The 19,038-nt window shown below is 31.4% G+C and overlaps 3 protein-coding genes across 12 annotated transcripts; 1 reads left to right on the forward strand and 2 right to left on the reverse strand.

Annotated features, from left to right (window-relative positions):
* On the reverse strand, positions 1-9,003 carry LOC129945381 (protein nervous wreck). 9 transcript variants are annotated; one of them, XM_056055109.1, is made up of 10 exons: positions 8,270-9,000; positions 7,707-7,936; positions 5,688-6,771; positions 5,478-5,607; positions 5,261-5,424; positions 4,563-5,196; positions 4,014-4,064; positions 3,502-3,527; positions 2,318-2,426; positions 1-2,242 (listed from the first exon to the last, which is right to left on the reverse strand). In XM_056055109.1, the coding sequence occupies exons 1-10, from the start codon at positions 8,288-8,290 to the stop codon at positions 1,833-1,835; spliced, it is 2,859 nt and encodes a 952-aa protein (XP_055911084.1). In that variant the 5' UTR covers positions 8,291-9,000; the 3' UTR covers positions 1-1,832. The 9 variants fall into 9 exon arrangements, with proteins under 9 accessions (XP_055911084.1, XP_055911083.1, XP_055911082.1 ...); XM_056055108.1 differs by having other exon boundaries at positions 1-2,263; XM_056055107.1 differs by having other exon boundaries at positions 1-2,272.
* Positions 9,004-10,799: 1,796 nt separating this feature from the next.
* On the reverse strand, positions 10,800-12,025 carry LOC129945995 (uncharacterized). Of its 2 annotated transcripts, none has more exons than XM_056055995.1 (2): positions 11,826-12,025; positions 10,800-11,750 (listed from the first exon to the last, which is right to left on the reverse strand). In XM_056055995.1, the coding sequence occupies exons 1-2, from the start codon at positions 11,892-11,894 to the stop codon at positions 10,845-10,847; spliced, it is 975 nt and encodes a 324-aa protein (XP_055911970.1). In that variant the 5' UTR covers positions 11,895-12,025; the 3' UTR covers positions 10,800-10,844. The 2 variants fall into 2 exon arrangements, with proteins under 2 accessions (XP_055911970.1, XP_055911969.1); XM_056055994.1 differs by having other exon boundaries at positions 11,811-12,025.
* Positions 12,026-14,898: 2,873 nt separating this feature from the next.
* LOC129946659 (E3 ubiquitin-protein ligase Bre1) lies at positions 14,899-19,011 on the forward strand. Its single transcript, XM_056056915.1, has 6 exons — positions 14,899-15,083; positions 15,235-16,309; positions 16,374-16,805; positions 16,858-17,017; positions 17,559-17,775; positions 17,834-19,011. Exons 2-6 carry the CDS (start codon positions 15,275-15,277, stop codon positions 18,918-18,920), a joined length of 2,931 nt encoding a protein of 976 aa, XP_055912890.1. The 5' UTR covers positions 14,899-15,083; positions 15,235-15,274; the 3' UTR covers positions 18,921-19,011.
* Positions 19,012-19,038: the final 27 nt, after the last annotated feature.

Genomic DNA, 19,038 nt, shown 5'->3' on the forward strand with positions numbered 1-19,038 from the left:
TACGGTTTAATTAATGTTTTAATCTGTATATTTTTTCTTACATATTGTTCTGACATAAATTCTTCTTTTAACAAATTCTGATATAACTTAATGAAATGTACATTTTTATTACATTAACATATTTTACGAATATTCTGTTTGTGTATTCAATAATTACTAAATTTGAGTTTCTTTTTATTCGACACCAAATTATGTTTTTACATCATAAGCATCCTTTTTAAGAAAAAAGCACATAACGTATGAAATCTTGCATTCTTTTATAAATCTAAAGACAGTTCCAGAATTCGAGACAAAATTAAATTAATTTTTTATTTGCGGACAATTATTTATGCATTTATATAAATTATTATATTTAATATACATAAATAAGTAGTTATTATTTTTAAGTATGTTTAATTGTTCACGTTTTATTTTATTTAAATGTCCTTGTATATATTTTATGAAATAAGTGGGAAAGAGTATGGTATGGGATTTGTATTGTTTTAATGTTAGCTTACACATGTTTTCATACTGGTGAACTGGTTTTATTTTGTGTATATTTCCCTAAACGCTGTATGAACCCAGATGTTAACATAAGCAAAGGTTTAATTACATAAATCTTGACTATATTCAAGAATTTATGAAATCGAAATTGAGTACGTCTAAATTTTCTGTTGGTACTATTCTTAGGTTTTATTGTTATATACCTACATTTGTATTTAAGGCAAACAATATATTGTTGAAATATTTGTACGAGTATTATTTTCCATTACAATACGAATACATCTAACAACAAAGAGCTAAAAATGTATTCTAATTCAACTTACTGAATGAATGAAGCGCATAGATACCAAATTATTTTTTTCAAAAATTGCTGAATCAAGCACAAAACAATCACAGTTTAGGGACAGAAACAATCAGGAATATTGGCGTTATAAGCGAATAAGAAATGCTATCGAGTTAAAAAAAAAAATAATTTAGTTGATATTCTTTTAATCCACAGATTTTGTAGGAAATGGTTTATGTAAGCATTAAAACATTGTTTAATACATTGGAATGTTTCAAAGCACGAAGTACAGGAACTTTTAAAAGGCTGTACATGCAGAAAATAAATAAACAACATAAGTAGGTAGGTACATAATGACAGGTACTTCAAACAATGGTTAAAAAAAGGTACCATCAAACTATAATGTTTTCTATAATTTACATTGAAATAATTTAAAAATAGAAGATACAAAGTATAAATGCATTTAACACTGTCTATAAAAATTAATCTATAATTTTTAGTATTGCTCAAAAGCAAAAGCAAACAAATTTTCTTCTTTTTCTCTAGTTCGCATTTCAATTGCAAAATATGAGTTCAATCCACTCTGCGGATTGTTTTATTGGTCACCATTTCCAATCCTAATGCAGGTTTGCCTATTTATTTTTCATCTATTTCAAACACAACATACAACCTAGATAACTTAAATGTTCAGAAATTTTAGTTAAATCAATTCACTTGTTACCGTTTTTGGTATATGCATATATAATGTATTTTGAAAGCTAACAATTTTAATAACCTATTATTTATTATAGTATTTTAATGCATAGTGAAATTTTTCGTACTGACAATATTGTGTGGTTTGCATATTTCAGCCTATTAACACAATGTTCTTTTTAACAATATTAAAACCCATAACTCTAATAGTATATACATTTAACTAGATAAACTATCGATGTATGCTTCTAAGTTTTTTGTTGATTAGGTGTGGTAAATGTGCATATTTGTGTATTATTCGTGTAATACATACATATCTTGATATAAAGTTATTTAAGTTATATAATTACTTTAGCATTGAACTTATTCTTAATTATGCATTTGATTCTTTAAGATTTTGTAAACGAGCCAACTGGTGTGGAGCCAGTTCTTCTGGTATGCTAGCTCTACCCCCAATGACTTGCTTGGGTGTTTCACGTTCAGCTTCGGCTGAGGCAAAAGCATCATCAAAATTAGCTTCAAAATTTGCCTCGAAAGCATTTTCATCGCTTTTATTTGTTGATTGAACTTCAAAATCAGCAGCTTTTTCATTAAAAGGATCTTTGGGTTCCGATTTAAATGGCTCAACAAGTTCCATGTTTGATGGGGCCTTCTCGTCCGAATCAGAAAGCGGTTCAGAGTCGTCTTCCACGTTTTCGTTTTCATCGCATAACTTCTCAGCACTTCCGTCATCAACAGCAGAACGATTCGGCTTTTCGGCTGCTCGTGATCCACCCCTCTCGCCTACAGGGGGGAAAGATTTATCTGTTCCATCTTCAACCATAGGGGTTGCAGCTGTTACAATTATTTGTGCCATACCTAAGTCTAATGTATTTGAATCATCCTTCTTGGCAGTTGCTTCTGTGGCTAAGGCTGATGACTTTAGTTTTTGTGAAACTGCTTTCATGTTAGTCTCAGTATCATTGTCCTAAACAAATGTAAAACCTATTTTTAAGTACGCTCACAAACTTAATTGCGTTATATTGAAAGAAATAGTTAAATAAATTAATTTATTTAAACACAAAAACAAATATCATAAGAAAGCATTATACGATGACAGGGAACAACCGTGTTTTTCAACACAACAATTTATGTATGTTTATTTAAAACAGATTCTTTTAACAAAAGAAAGCAAAAAATTAATAAAAATAATAGTAATTCGTTCTCTTACTAAAAGTACAGTACAAAGGTCGTTAATAGTTTCATACAAAATTCTGACAGTAATTTTTTCACATCGATTCACCGAGATTGTATAAACTTGATTCAGGTAGTTTTGCCCCTGAATTCATGAAACATGTTTTTTTATTGGCTAATGATAAAACCACAAAAAATCAACGCTATTTACATTGACAACCAGGAATGAACACCCTGAGAATGAGGAATTAGCTGACTTTTAAACAAAATTTGTTTGACATGTAATTTATATTTATATAATTTTTTTAAACTTAAGCCACTCTATAACGTAGGCCCCTTAAGTGCCAACAAATGTAAATTAATCATAAGTATCATATTATTTAAGATCCAAATTGTGTATATTATGTTCAATAAAAAAAACTCTATTTAATGTCTTTAAGTTCAGTTCCTGTTTCGCAGTTTTTAATTTCAGTACGATATCTTTAAGATCAATGGATTTCAGTATTAGAACTTAGTAAGCTCCTCATCTCAAAATAATTAAAATTGTAAACATTTTGGTATTAACAATACTAAAACAATCACAATCAAAAGCTCGGTCAGTAAGAACTATAAAATTGTAACCTATTCAGTTAACTCAATATAATAGTATTCAAAAATGGGAAGAAATTATAATTGAAAAATAAAACTGAGAGTTTTATTAAGAAAATTTAAAAAAGAAACGGAACAAAAAGTTTTGTTTTATTATAATTGATTTGATTTAATATTTAAAATTCACACGAATAAAATGTGTCAAAAAAAAAAGAATTTGTTTATACTTTTTGTTTCGTAACTTCCTTGCAACATTTTCATATACCGAAAATTGTATTTACCTCTATATCCGGTTCTTGAATGATAACTAACAAAAAAAAGTTAAGTTACTTGTAAGGTATTGAATAAGTGTATATATTTTATAATGTATACAGCTATTTTGTTTAGGTATTCACTTTTCGTAGTATTTTTTTATTTAGTTAAAAGTGAAACTATTTGCTATACCAGATACTTATTATTTTTAAACAATGTTATTGTTTAATTTTTTTTTAATTTTAACTACGTCAAGTGAAACCATTGTACAAATAATTGTACACTTTGTTTAAAGAAGCATAATAAATGAAAGATTTGATGTAAAACGAGAGTAAAGTATTTTGAAATTTTGTGATTATGATGCGATAAATATTAATAAACATTTATAAGTAAGTACTATAAATACTTTTGAAATTGCCTTTATCTGTAGCAATAAATATATGAAATGTTAATTGAAATATTGTAAAAATCTAGACATCAAAAAGTACAGTAAAAGCTGGTAGATATTTTAGATAATTAAAAATACATTTAAATATCTTACCTGGTGGAGGAAAACTTGGAATTCCATTCGGTATAGGACTTGAATCATCATCTGAAAATCAATAATAATTTTAGTTCGTTTTTTTTTTTTCAAATAAAAAAAAAGATATTTTCAAGAATACAGGGTAAAAACAGAATCAGTTGTTATATTATGCTCATATTGCTTACAAAAATTGAGTCTTTAATTTGTTTGTTTTGATTCTATAATTATCGAAATAAGGTATAATTTTTATCTAAATTCACATACAAATACTCGTATGTATTTGAAATTTTTGAATCAGTCATCATTTTTTACCATGCAGCACTGGTGCTATTTGCATCAAAAATGTATTACAAATCTAACGTATAGCTACGCAAAGTTATTGCTTTAAAACTCTGATACGAATATTACATACTAGGCATTTATTCAAAAGTGGAACTTGTTAAATTCTTATTTAATACGTTCGAAAACATTATCGGAAGTGCAAACATTATTCGCCTTTTTATACCACATTTTAAAATTGATAGCTATGCATTTTTTATTTTAATTTGGTAAGTAATAAAATAATACCTGGAATATCCGTTGACTGGAACATATCCTCATTTAACTCGTCAGCATACTCCTGTGGAAGAGGTGGAGCCATAGGAAGCGCTATGCTGGGTGGTGCTGTTGGTGGCGGTGATTCATCTCCACCGTCGGTTAGAGGTTCTCCATTTTCGTCGCATTCTTCCACGACCAAAGATGGGAAATTACCAAACTTCCCATCAAGTTCGCCTTCCCACCATCCATCGTCAACTCCATGTGCGCTTTTTGTTACAATCTTTATAATTTGACCTTCCTCAAAGGTTAATTCATCTTCAGCAGTGGCATCGTAATCATATAGAGCGATACAGAATTCTTGTTCAGGCTTTTTCTTATGCGGTGCCATTATTACAGAAACCTGATCAGGAGACTGTATGGAGTCTACAGTAGGATCCTCGTTATCCACTGTATAATCAACTGATGAGAATGATATCTGAGAGCGAAGTTGGTTAGTGTTTGAAGTATTGCTAACGGATTCTTGTTCTATGTCCAAATAATTATGTGGAACATAACCTTCTTCCCCACGGTAATTTCGCGCACGTAACCAACCATCACCATCCCCTTCGCCAATAACTTCTAACTGTTCGTTTTCAACAATGGTTAGCTCATCAGGATTTTGAGCCTTCATTTTGAAAAAGTTGGTGTTTAGTATAATTTTATAGTAAAATAATTTGAAATACGTATACCGTATAGCTATATAGGGCAGTGCATTTGAATATGGGTTCCTTAGCCTCGGGAATGGCAAGCTCTTCATCTCGGTCATCAGCACCCCAATTGACTTCAGTTGGGTCTTCCCAAGCTCCTACAGAAGGAGCAATAGCTTCTACAACGCGAACTTCGTCTTCTTGTTCTGAAATAGCATGCTTTAAAAAACAAACCAAAAATAAAAAAAACTCTGCTTGCCTTCATCACTTTCACTAAATGTCCTTGCTCTAGCCAACTCCTTATCTTCTAAGGGCGTTTTAACATGAGCAACAGCTTCAACTGCTTCCTCTTTGTCACTATCATAGAAAGAGTCAGAACTGGGATTCTCCTAAAATAATAGTTTATTTTACAATAAACGTAAATGTAAAGCCAAAACTTATTTTTGAATCGAATAAATTAAATACATACACCCTGCCCTGAAGCATCTGTTCTCATTGACAAGGAGCTTGCAGACCTTGTTAGTTCTTGAACACCCATAATTTCAGCTTCTTGTACCCACTCATCTACGTTGATTCCTCCATTCCTTAAACACTCAAGGCAAGCTTCCGCTTTAGCCTTTTCTGTTTCGGAACGTCGAATGGATTCTCGGAACTCTTCTATTTTCGTGTCCAAATCAGGTCCATTTGGATCATTAGGGTCGGTTCTTTGGCCTGAATCTCGTAGCGCAACACAAAGAGCTAACTTCTTTGCATTTTCCCTGACACTACTATTTTCCTTAACTACACGCCCTGCAAGGTTTTTGGCCTCCTTAGTAAGAGTCTCAGTTGCTGATTCATGTTCAGCTGTAACCTTTCGCACTGGGTCGTTGTCACAGGGTTCAAAATCATATTGAATATGTTGCTTTAATACAGGGTAAAAGAGATAACAACACTGCAAATTGTAGTCTCTAGTCAGTTGTTGTGCTTGATCTCTTATTTTTCCAAAAGAATTTTGAGTTGCAGAACATGTAAGCAGCTCGGTACGTCCCATTAATGTCAAGTATTCAGCAACCCGCTCAAAGACGTAATTTTCCATTGTAGTCATTGTTGTCTGTAAATCAACGGTGAAGTAACGGTTTTGATGTGCATTGGCTGCTGATAAACTAAGAATGTAATCATTTCGAGCTCCCGTGGATTTTTCTTCAAGTAATTCTTTTCGTGAAGTAACACGTGCACTATTTTTTTGCAACGACGTAATGGATTGAAAGAACGATCCTTTTTTCTTTTTCAGTTTTTCCTCAATGTCTCGAGCCTTATCCCGAACGTCATGTGCGCAATGTTCCTCGTCAAAATATTGCTTTTTCGTCTTATCTACATCTCCTACCGTTAGATGTAGCTCCTTTTGGATATTAACAACTTGATTCAAACATTTCTTCGCAATCGCTAGTTTGTAATCGCGTAATACTTTTGCTTCATCAGCGATTTGCTGTTGGAAAACTTCGATTGCTGCAAGACGAGCACGAGCCAATTTTTCATTTTCTTCTAAAACTGTCCGCCAAACGCTCCACATATTCCTAAAATTAAAGAATTAAAAGAAAAAGGGTGTGAAAATGGCTATAAAATATGAATAATATAAATAATATAATAATATACCCTCTTAAGCTTTCTTATAATATTTTATCGAATTCAATAAAACAAGTAAATTAAATTATTCTACTTTTGTATGTATTTTAAAATAAACATACCTACAACTTGTATTCATAGGAGTTAAAGCAAAATAATTTAACTCTTCAAAACTTCGACTTTTAATACTAATCTGGGTGCACTAGACTCACTTTAGCACAGAGAGTAAAGATGAGGGATTAAAGAAACGCTTTTTAAAAATAAATTTTTTTCTCGTGAAGTAATTTTAAAACAAAACAAATTGTGAAATTTTTAGCGTGCCGACAATTTTGATGATAGTTACTCACATTTCCAACTAAAATTACCACAAGATCTATCAAACAACTACTCATTCATTAAAACAAATGTAAAACTCATAAATACATTTTTTATCAACTCAATAAAATCACATCATTCACGACATCATTTGGTGTGTGAACTTTACATGTGATTTCTTCTACCAAATTTTTTTTAGAAATATTATTTTTTCAAAATATACATTTTTCATTATTTTTTTTATTACTAAATGTTTCAAATAGTTAAGCAAAGGACAAATTAATACATATAAGACTTAATTTATGTTGTTATGTTATTTATGGCCCAATCATTGCAATGAATGTGTATACATAAGGGTTTTTTTTATTTAATTTATTACTATACATAAAATGAACGAGGTACGTTTGTATGTAGCTAAACAAATTAGTAATAAATATATTTATTCTGATTACTGATATAGAAATCAGGACAGAACGGCAGTTATTTTGCAACATCGTAGAAAAATTTAAACAGTTAATTTGTTTACAAAAAGATTTATAAGCCTTAAAAAAAGAATTGAATAAAATCTTACCATCTTTCCTCCATTCCTTCCATTTTGATATCAGGAATATTTGGAATCTTCTTATTCAAGTATGCCGAAGATATCTTCAGCAGTGCTTCACTGTAAGATTTCTCGATGCTTGACCGTTTAATAGTAAACTGCCGGATGTCCTCCAACAAGTCGCACTCATGTTGGTTTTTAAGTTGCAACTTAGAAACTTGCTCGGTATGCAAATTTTTTAAAAATTTAACATAATTTCCCTTAAACAAAAAGAAAAGTTTCCCATTCAAATTGATATATGCATCAAAGCTGCTGATATAGAATATAATTAAATAAGCAAGTCAAGAAACTTATATTAAAACACAAATTTGTAAAAAAAAAATAGGCAATGGTTAACGAGAAACTATTAAATTGCATTGTTCTCTTGTGCACAAACGCACACAAGACGAGTTCTTTTACTTATCGATTAAACTTAGAATTTTGTATGCTAAATTGATAACTGAATGAATGAATGAATGAACAAATTTTCTGTTTTTTTTTAATAAGTGCAATGAGACATGTACTTCAATTGAAAAGATGCTATGATGCTTTACCTTTCGCGGTGGTGGCTGCATGGTTTTTAGCTTTTTGTGATTTAGAGATTAACTTCAGATTAACAAACTGGAGCGGTAGTTGATTCGACTATGACTTTTTAAAACGCCCAAGCAAAAAGTTAATGATACATATTAAGTCAAATTATGTTTAAGGCTTTTTTTTGTCTATATAATACTTTTTGTTATCACAGTTAAAATAAAAATAATAAAACTATTATATAATACTGTTTGAATCATTAGAAAAAATTGTTAGATAGATAAGAATATGAAAATAATGTTGGTTTTACTAAATACATTTATTTTACAGTGGTTTTTTATGTGGGTGTGATGAATTTTAAATACTTTCGATAGAAAAAATGTTTCAAATAAAATATATGTATGTTAGAAAATATAGTATTATGTATCGAAGCAGATTCATAGAAATAGCATTTAACTTTGAAAAATAATTAAATAATTAAACTTTTTTACAGTAGTATGGTTTTAATGTTTTTTTTTTTTTGTTATAGGCGCAACCAAAAAAGTTTTTTGCTGTTATATTTTATGTATATAAACTTCGTTTCCTCTAACAGTTTTCTTGGCCATTCCTTTTCAGCTATAATCACTTGTCTACTTTTTATATTTTTCTATGCTGTTTAAATATCCTTTTACACATAAAACACAGAATAGTAAGAAATATGAAAAATACTGACAATTTTTCTGTTATCGATTACCAACTCCGTCCTTATTTTTTTCTACTTCCAGTAAAAGCTCTTCTGGAATAGAGAAAGTTCTCAAAACTTGGCGAAATGGGAACACATGCTAAAATGACATTTAGAAAACTAAAATTGTAACGCGCAAATGCCAGTTTGATTATTTTTTACTTTATCAAAAACCACAAAAAGAAACGTTACTTAGGCACTTATTCCATAATAATTTAAAATACTTTTGATTTTCAATTTCCTTAAACGTGATTTTTTTTCAAAAAAGATTTCTCCAGAACAAAAATTCGTACATAGGTTCATATATGCTGCAGGTATAGAAATACTATAAATCCAGAACACTTTCTATCTTGACTATTTTTTTCAAAAATGATAAGAAACATTATCTATTTAAAATAGTTAAGGGGCCGATATCACTTTATCAGTGGCAATAATAAGATAAATGAACTCAAATGAAATATTTATTGAGTCACAATTTAATCAATTGATTGATAAAGGGTGATTCCAATTTCATTGTTTAAACAATTATTCCTTTAGTTGTATTTTTTTGTTTACAATAACTGAATCGTAAATAGTTTTTAATTCCAATAATCACGAATTTTTTATAAATGTAATAAAAAGAAATAACATTTTGAATGTTATCATTTTGTAAATTGATTGTATTGGTTCATTTGCATAACTCGAGTTCTCAATTAGTCGTGAATACTTGTAATTTAAGTTACAGAAGTTTCGTTATTATTTGATAATTTATTATTCTAATCTAAAAGCATTTTTTTTTATAATCATCAAAGACTTTTGGTTATGCAGTTCTAAAAAAATAACATTTTAAAATTAAAAAAAAAAATCTATATTATATTATGCTTCAGATTAGTTTTTTCTCTATTTATTGCTTTATTATTTATTAACTAAACCTGTTTAAAACAGAATTTATGTCACTCTGATATTTAAGGTTAATTGAGGAGGTTTCTGGACGACTCAGGAAAAGAGATATTTCGATTACTAGGGTAAATTTATGTTTTTAAAATAATGCTTTTAGATAGACCGCAGAGTGACTTAAGAACTTAACGAATTAACCTTTTTTAATTCTATCTTTAACAAGAATTGTCATTTTGTGAAATTTAAATTTAGCCCGTTTAAAGCTCTCACGAATATTTCTATTAAACTTCATAAAAACTCATAACTCAAAATTTCAGATTCTTATACAACTTAAAGCTGGTATTCTTTTTATGTTATTAGCTAACAAAAGATATGTTTTCAATAACAAAAGGTTTTAACGAGCATTATTTTTTTAAATAATGTATTGCATAAAAAAAAGTGAAAATCAAAATGTTATAGATGTTACGACCAAGTTATTTGGAAAACGTAACATACATTTAACAAAAGATATGTTTTCAATAATAAAAGGTTTTAACGAGCATTATTTTTTAAAATAATGTATTGCATAAAAAAAAGTGAAAATCAAAATGTTATAGATGTTACGAGCAAGTTATTTGGAAAACGTAACATACATTTAAATTATATTATATAATAATTCATATTTTATTTCAAATGTATCATATTATATTTCAAATGTATATCGATAATTACTGAATTCAACCAGACCAAATCGTACTTTTTAACAGTCGGTTTTGAGTGCATTAAAAATAATTTGAATTTATTCTGTATGAGATTATCTGAGGTTTATCTACCAACCTAGTGCCAAAGGGACACTAGAACATGTCCGATTAGCTCTACATTGAATTATATTAGCCAACCTCTACGTGCGAAAGGAATTGTAACCTTCGAACAAACGTTATAATTCAAGTCAGTTCTAATGAAAAATACTATAGTCGTAACTTTCGATCATTTCAAACAAAAATATTTATTATTTATTTATTTTATTTGTGCGCTTTTATCACTTTATTGGGCTGTACATACACATTTTTATCATTTACTGTATAACGATGTGATTCATCTAGGAAACATACTATAACACTTTCCTTATTACTTGATAGCATTTTTTTCCCCAAGAGAATGTAGCAATTCGAAGATCCTTCTATTTGAACTTTTGCAAGGCATGTTCCATAAGACTCTTCTCTTTCAACAATTACTCCGTTGGAACCACAAATTATTTCCGTCCGTTGCTCATAGTCTAAAAACCCTGTATCAGCTTTTGCTTTGTTGATGGCTTTTCGAAAACTTTCCGAAAACCCACCTTTTTTGGTTGTACATTTTTGCTTAATCTTTTTTGTTCGCCGGAGATCCTTCTCTATTTCATTAACGAAAGAGTCCAGTTCACAATATGAATCATCATTTGGACGGATTTTTTGGCTCGAATTTCCTTCCGTTTCAGACTCATTGGAAGATGACCAATTGATCTCAGAATCCTGAAGTGTACGTTTTAAATATTGTTCTCGGTGCGTAACGCGCCGATTCTGGGCTAGGGATTTATTTTCTTCATTCTCAGACTCATTAGAAGACGAACAAGTGAAGTCAATTTCATGGTGATCATTTTTTAAATTATATCTTGAAATTGCAATACCTACACAGCCATCGGACTCCTCGTTTGAAGAAGACCAAACGATTTCCGAATCCATTATATTACACTGTGAAGAATTTAATTTGCTGGTTGTGTTTGTCAAGTTAGGTGTGGTTTTTTTTCCAAAATTTCTAGCTTTTTTATTTTGCTCATACTTTTTTTTGTTTTGAATAGATTTTTTTCCAGATTTGACTGCGGTCACTAAAGTTTTATCCTTAACCAGTTCGAATGTGCCCAAGACTTTGCGCCATTGATCTCTGTTTTGCTATAAGAAAAACATACATAGGTTATATTAAATACCCGATTTAAGTTGAAGTTTACTTACTTTTGGACTATTTACCGTTTCTGGAGATGAATTATAGGAAAAACTAAAAACATCTTCAACTTTTAAAGAATCCTTTTCGAACATTTTTATTTTACACTTAAAATTGAGTGATGACTTTATTTTTAATTAATTGTTTAAGATTTATTTACTCACAACATACGATACTAAAAATTAACAAAGAAGAACTCTACAGCATCACAGCTGCTGAGTGCTGATCATATGTTAATGACAACAAGAACAAGTAGAAAAAATGTAAAAATCACCAAAAATTTCACCAACATATACCGCGTTTACAAGGAGAATTGAATCCGAATTGAATCAGGATTTAGCGCCGTATAGACCTGGATCGGATCGAAATAGGATTACTCGATCCGATCCCACTGAAAGAGGTGAATCGAATCGAAAATTTGTTTGTAAACCTGAATCGGGGAATCGAGTTAATGGTGTGTGAGGTCTTGCTTGTGTGCGTGCGATAAATTTTTTCTTTCTTGTTTGTTCTAAGCAAAAATACTCCATTTAAATGAAGTATTTTTGGTTATAAGCTGAATTTAATTTGGCGCTCGTCTTTGTGTTGAGAGCATTGTTTTAAAATTTGAAAATTATTCACGTAGCAGTACGCACACAAATACAACCCAGATGTCATTTCGATTCCATTTGAATTCGATTCCTCGATTCAGTGCCACCATATACCTGGATCGAGATCTCAATTCGATTCGATTCGATTCCTCGATCTACTCTTGTAACCAGGGTAATAGTACGTTTCCAAGAGCATAGTACGTTTACAAACTTTCAACTGTTTGTGAATTGTGAATCGATATGCCGAGCCGATTGCAGATTGAGAAATCGAATCGAATTCGAGTTCAGAATTCAATGGGTAGATTCAGGTCATAATAAGTCCGGTATTACACAGCGCATGATTTTCCTTGCATCAATGAAGTGCGAAAAAGAAGGGAAGAGATAAAAAATGAAATAGAAATACAAAAATTTGTCTTGGCATGCACGTACAAGCTATTCCTTGCATGTTTTTGACGTTTGTCTCTGCTTTTCTTCGTATTTTTTCGCATTTGCTTTACTTCGTGTTTGTGTTTAGTACAGCTTATACCTCAATATCTGACACCAAAGTGAATTTAAGGGGACGATAGGCACAAACAAAGTTTGTGTCCATATTGAAAAATAAACATAACCAATTGTAGGTAAAAATGACCAACATAATCCAAGTGCGAACAATTTGTAGGCACATTTTAATGAATTCATCACATTTTTTTTAACATATTTTCCATATTATGCAGATGATATTTAGATTTTAACTACGTACAAATAAACTCACATAATCCCTTACAAATTTAATTAGATTAGATTTAGCAAAATAAAGATGAAGAAATATAGAAACAAAGCGTTTTAACATGATCACAGTATATAAGTTTTTACAATAGTTTTATTAAAAGTAGGTTGGCTCGATTTTGAGAATTTTTACGGCTTGTGTATTGCGTAGATAATTCTCTCTGTTTCATATTCCAATTCAGATCAAGAGTTTATATTTGCTGAAATAAGTTTTGTTTCTGTTAAGCCAAGTGAGTGTGTTAAAATAATGGTTTCGTTACTTTAATCGAATAAAAAATGACCATTTGAATAAGTGAAAAAATAATGACCAAATTTGGAACTAGATGACTAATATGGCAACTGTATGTTAGGTACACTGAGAGAGCAACCAAAGTAGAAATAAAAGATGTCTGTCAAAATAATGCACAGACTTAAACATCCGAAAAGTCTTCGTGTAATAATGCGCGCATCACCGAATGCCACTTTAAAACAAAATAACCGATTAATGCGCATTAAATACATGCGCTGTGTAATATCGGACTAACTTACCTCATTTGAAGTCAACTACAGGCTTTGAAGGCAAAATAAAAGCTTCGATTTCAGCTCAAAAAGTGTTTTCCTTTTCTTCCAATTAATAAAAGATTGTTCTCGGTGAACCACAACTCCGGTACCTTTTAACATAGGTGCAGCATTTAAGATATTTTGTGCAGTTGCTTTGTCACTGAACTTTAATATCATTGTTTCTTTATTGTTGTTCTGGTTGATGAATTCTTGTGATTTCTCATACTTCAGTCGTGTATTTACATCTAGATCGAGAAGGCTGAGACAAGTTTGTTTTGCTTGACTATCCTTGTCAGTTTTCTCATCTGGGGGCAAATGCAATACAACCATTTTCTTATGCGAATTTTCATGTAGAAATTCCAATTGTTTTTCAAGCGTTTCACAATAGCTTTCAACAGCAGCTAAACGTCCCGTAAGGTGTTCATTTTGAGACCGCAAGAGCTGTATTTCGACGGAGATAGCACGTATGTCCTCTTTAGATGAAATATTTTTCAAATGTTCTGCCATCAATAATAGATTTGATTTCATTAATTTGTGATAAAGTGCTCATATTTGTGCTTCTATTGAAATTCCTTTTTCGTGGGGTTGATTTTTTGCTTGTGGGAGGGGTTTAGATGGAAATATTTCTCCCAATTTTCGTTTCGATAGCATATGCAATTTCCTCACACAGGCAAAGAAGAAGATGGCTTCTGGTTCTGACCGTGCGAAACTTAAATGAATTTATAAATCCTACCTTTTAAAATTCTTTAGAGGATTTGACTTTAGATTTAAGTATTAGATTTTAGACTGTTTATTAGAATTAATGTTAACAACAAATGTTTCACTTTGAGGTAAAGAGTAAAAATTTAAATAGACAGGAACACTTCCACCTCACTCACTCACACTTACTTTCACTTTCAAATTTATACCAGTTCCAAATCTTCTCTTTGTTTTTGCATTTGGTTTCGATTTCTTCCCCCTTGAAATTTTGGAAAATAAAAATATATTTAAAAATATATTCTCAGTTTTTATAAAAACGATATCTCCAAGCTGTGTTCAACTTGTCGATTTTTGAAAAGAGGGCTAATCTAGTTCAGAAAATGGCGTATTATTGTGAATAACGCCATAAGCGAACTCTACTACAGGGACATCTAGTATTCAAATTCAACAACAATCACTGTCATTAAAAATAAGTACCTGAATGTTTCCAAGCCTGTGAGTTAGCATAGCACTGCAGAGCCAGATATATAGAAATGGAGGCGAAAGCTGAAACATTTTTGGAATTGCTAGTTTTCTGTTTAAAAATATAATTTCAATCAAATTAGATATCAAAATAGGAAAATAATTTGGGTTTATGAAAACAACACAAAAGTTTTCTTAGATATAATCATTAAAGTAATCAACAATTTCAATGTAAGTTTCACATTAAATTTAATGCAATTATACCCAATTGAAAAGAATAAAGAATTGAGTTGGTAAAAAAAGCATTTTAATCGATACAATATTTCTTAATACATGAAATCGTCATCTTTTTTCAAGAAAATAATTATCTTTTTCATTTCAGTTGTTATTTGTGGGCAAAATAAAAATTGAATAGAATAATCATGTCGAAGAGATTAGCGGACGAGGCAAGCAATGCCAGCGGTTCCACCATCGGCCAACCTCCTATCAAAAAGGTTCATTTTGAACCTCACTTAATTGGACCGGTTTCTACTCTAGAGGAAATGGATATTAAAGTTTTAGAATTCCAAAACAAAAAACTAGCCCAGCGTATCGAGCAGCGAATGCGAACAGAAGCTGAGCTGCGTCACAGAATAGAACAACTTGAAAAGCGACAGACACAAGATGATGCTGTTCTCAATGTTGTCAATCGGTATTGGAATCAACTCAATGAAGACATAAGGGTTCTTTTGCAGCGTTTCGATGCAGAAACAGCGGACGAATCAGAGAACAAAAATGAAAATGAAGTAACAACATCATTTTTGACACAATTATCTACTTGGGATAAGGAAGAACTCGACGATAAACTCGCAAATAGAGTTCAAGTTTCCAAGAGAGCGGTGGCAAAAATCGTCCAAGTTATAGATCGATTAATGCAAAGAAATGAAAAAATAACCGTGGCACTGAAAAGTGAAACTGTTGAAGATGGTGAAAAAATAACGCCAATAGAAGAAACACTAAAGGTGTCGCATATTGAAATTATGACGGAAAATAGGAACTTACAAAATTTGAACACGTCTCTCCATGAAAAATTTCACACTATGTCGTTGAAAATGAAGGAGTATCAAGATGCTCTTACGGCAAAGGAAACAGAAAATGCTGAGCTAAAAAACCAAATTGATGAGCTACAGTACGACCTGGAGAAGATCCATTGCCGGAACGACAAGCTAGAAAACCACTTAGCTGAAGCTATTGAAAAGTTGAAGGCTTATCATCAGATGCATGGTGATCCAAGTAAGTCTACTACATCGGCAGTCAAAGGTACAACACCTGCCAACGTAAACAGTCAACACTTTGAGGATCTTCAGAAAGAACTTGAAGAATATCGCGAACTAGCTAACAATCGCCTTCAAGAGCTAGATAAGCTCCATGCAACACATAGGGAAACCTTAAAGGAAGTCGAAAAACTTAAAATGGATGTGAGTCTGATGTTTGTTTGTTCTTTGAATTTTTTTCTCAACTATCCTTAAAAATATCATTTAGATACGTCAGCTGCCCGAATCGGTGATAGTTGAAACTACGGAATATAAATGCTTGCAATCTCAATTTTCAGTTTTGTATAACGAATCTATGCAAATTAAAACGATGCTCGATGAAACAAGAAACCAATTGCAAACCAGCAAGAACCAGCACCTTAGACAAATCGAGGTTATGGAGAGTGAGGAGCTTATTGCCCAGAAAAAGGTTCGCAGCGAAATGATCCAAATGGAAGATGTACTGGCTCAGATTAGGAAGGAATATGAAACATTCAGAATCGAATTCGAACAGAATATGGCTGCTAATGAGCAAACAGCACCTATTAATCGTGAAATGCGGCATTTAATTACTTCTTTGCAGAATCACAATGGTCAACTAAAGGGCGAAGTCCAGCGTTATAAAAGAAAATATAAAGACACATCGGCTGATAACGTAAAGGTAAGGCCGATTTATTAAAGCAAAAGATTTCTTCATATACACATCTTTGCAGTTAAGAAAGGAACTCGAAGATATGGTTATTAAATTAGAAGGCACTAAAAATCAATCATCATCAAACGATGAATTGAAACAAGAAGGATTGGTTAAAGAAGAAGTTGGTTCCGATGCATTGGTATCAGTCAAGGAAGAAAACAGTGAGACTCATGTCAAAGGTATATTTCTTTGTTATTATTTTTGTACTACTAAAAATCTTTCATACTTTTACATTGATATTTCTTTAAGAAAAGAAATTCTATCAATTAAGGATAAGAGAGCATAAATCAAATGTTTATATATACATACAAAACGTCAAGCATTTGAGTAAAATTAACTAGATATGTATCCTATTTATCTGAAACCGTTGCAATATTTAAAACCAAATAGGTATTTCATTTTCAAATTTACAGAAGCTTTAGAATTAAACGTCTATACAAAGTTTACTATTGCCTAAAGTGCAATAAAATGGTGGAAGCCGTTGCAACAGACATTAATTTCTCTTTAGAACAAAAATTACTATTCAAATTAAAATACTCGTCCTTTTTCACCTTATTTTCGATAAAATACAAACAAATAGAGTAAGTCTATTTTTTAGAAATATCAGATACCGGCCTTTTGTTTCTTGTCAGTAAAGTTTAGTAGGGCATTCGAAAGTAAATCTAAAATTAAAATCTAAATGTTTAATAAATTAAAACTTAATGTTATTTTTCTTATAAGTGGAAGGCGATGATGCAGATGATGATTCCAGAGAACCAAAGGACGGTGTTAAACAAGAGAAAAATCTTTCGTCTTCTCCGGTTGACAAAAAAGAATTGCAAACTTGCACGAGTGGGTCCAATGTCAAGGTTGAAAGAGACACAAAAGATGTTCAAAAAGTCAAAGAAAATAAAATAACAGAATCCGAGCTTGTTAGAGATTTAAAGGCTCAATTGAAGTAAGTATACAAAAATGTTTTTTTTTTTTTGTTTAATGACTACCAACATTTTGTATAGGAAAGCTATAAACGATCAGAAGGAGATGAAACTTTTGCTAGATATGTACAAAGGAGTACCTAAGGATCAACGAGATAAAGTACAATTGATGGCTACAGAGAAAAAACTTCGCTCAGAGATTGATGAGTTAAGGCAACAAATAAAAAAGATTCAAGAGAGTAAAAGGGAAGAGCGTAAAAAATTAGCCGACGAAGAAGCAATCAGAAAGATTAAGCAACTCGAAGAGCAAAAATATGAACTGCAGAAACAAGTTGCTAGTCAAAAACCAGTTGAGAACACTTGGGGAGCTGCACCTGGTTATGTTAGACCATTTGTTGGCTCGCATGAAGAAGAGGCTTTGCTTAATGAAATGGAGGTAACTGGGCAAGCGTTTGAGGATATGCAGGAACAAAATTCGCGGCTTATTCAACAACTGCGTGAAAAGGATGATGCTAACTTTAAGCTGATGTCCGAGCGCATTAAAGCCAATCAAATGCATAAATTATTGCGGGAAGAGAAACAAATATTGGACGATCGAATGGCTACAAGAGATACACAAATTGAAGCTATGCACATAGTTTTGCGAAAACTAGAAGAAAAAGAAAGAAACCTGCAAAATACGGTCGCAACAATAGAAAAAGAGCTTGTTTTACGTCAACAAGCAATGGAGATGCACAAACGGAAGGCAATAGAGTCTGCCCAATCAGCTGCAGATCTAAAATTACACTTGGAGAAGTATCATTCTCAAATGAAAGAGGCCCAGCAAGTGGTTGCTGAAAAAACAAGTTCACTTGAAGCGGAAGCCTACAAAACTAAACGTTTGCAAGAAGAGTTGGCACAATTTAAACGCAAGGCTGAACGTATGAAGAAAATAGAAATGGCAGGAACTACTATAGACGAAGTTATGTTAGAAGAAATTCGTGAATATAAGGAAACTCTGACTTGTCCTTCGTGCAAGGTAAAGCGAAAAGATGCCGTTCTCTCCAAATGCTTCCACGTATTTTGTTACGACTGTTTAAGGACACGATATGACACCCGTCAGCGCAAGTGCCCCAAGTGTAATTGTGCTTTTGGAGCAAATGATTATCATCGCTTATATCTTACATAAGCACCTTAGGTTGTTTAATATTCTAGACATTAAAACAAAATTATTTGTATTAGATATAAAAAAAATTCCAGAAATACATTCTAGGAATCAACATTTTTTTTTATTTTTTTCCAGAAGA

Source organism: Eupeodes corollae, chromosome 2 (assembly GCF_945859685.1).
Source record: "Eupeodes corollae chromosome 2, idEupCoro1.1, whole genome shotgun sequence".
In the NCBI taxonomy this organism is placed as follows: Eukaryota; Metazoa; Arthropoda; class Insecta; order Diptera; family Syrphidae; genus Eupeodes; species Eupeodes corollae.

What these genes read in the sequence shown, in the direction of transcription:
- LOC129945381 (XM_056055104.1), bottom strand. Translation starts at nt 8,290, where the DNA reads ATGCAGCCACCACCGCGAAAG. An exon ending in GAAGGAATGGAGGAAAGATG is followed by an intron (nt 6,772 to 7,706) that starts GTAAGATTTTAT and finishes CTTTAATTTTAG; the next exon opens with GAATATGTGGAGCGTTTGGC. An exon ending in ATTTAGTGAAAGTGATGAAG is followed by an intron (nt 5,425 to 5,477) that starts GCAAGCAGAGTT and finishes ATGCTATTTCAG; the next exon opens with AACAAGAAGACGAAGTTCGC.
- LOC129945995 (XM_056055994.1), bottom strand. Translation starts at nt 11,894, where the DNA reads ATGTTCGAAAAGGATTCTTTAAAAGTTGAAGATGTTTTTAGTTTTTCC. An exon ending in AAACGGTAAATAGTCCAAAA is followed by an intron (nt 11,751 to 11,810) that starts GTAAGTAAACTT and finishes TTTTTCTTATAG; the next exon opens with CAAAACAGAGATCAATGGCG.
- LOC129946659 (XM_056056915.1), top strand. Translation starts at nt 15,275, where the DNA reads ATGTCGAAGAGATTAGCGGACGAGGCAAGCAATGCCAGCGGTTCCACC. An exon ending in TCGAAAAACTTAAAATGGAT is followed by an intron (nt 16,310 to 16,373) that starts GTGAGTCTGATG and finishes AATATCATTTAG; the next exon opens with ATACGTCAGCTGCCCGAATC. An exon ending in CATCGGCTGATAACGTAAAG is followed by an intron (nt 16,806 to 16,857) that starts GTAAGGCCGATT and finishes ACATCTTTGCAG; the next exon opens with TTAAGAAAGGAACTCGAAGA.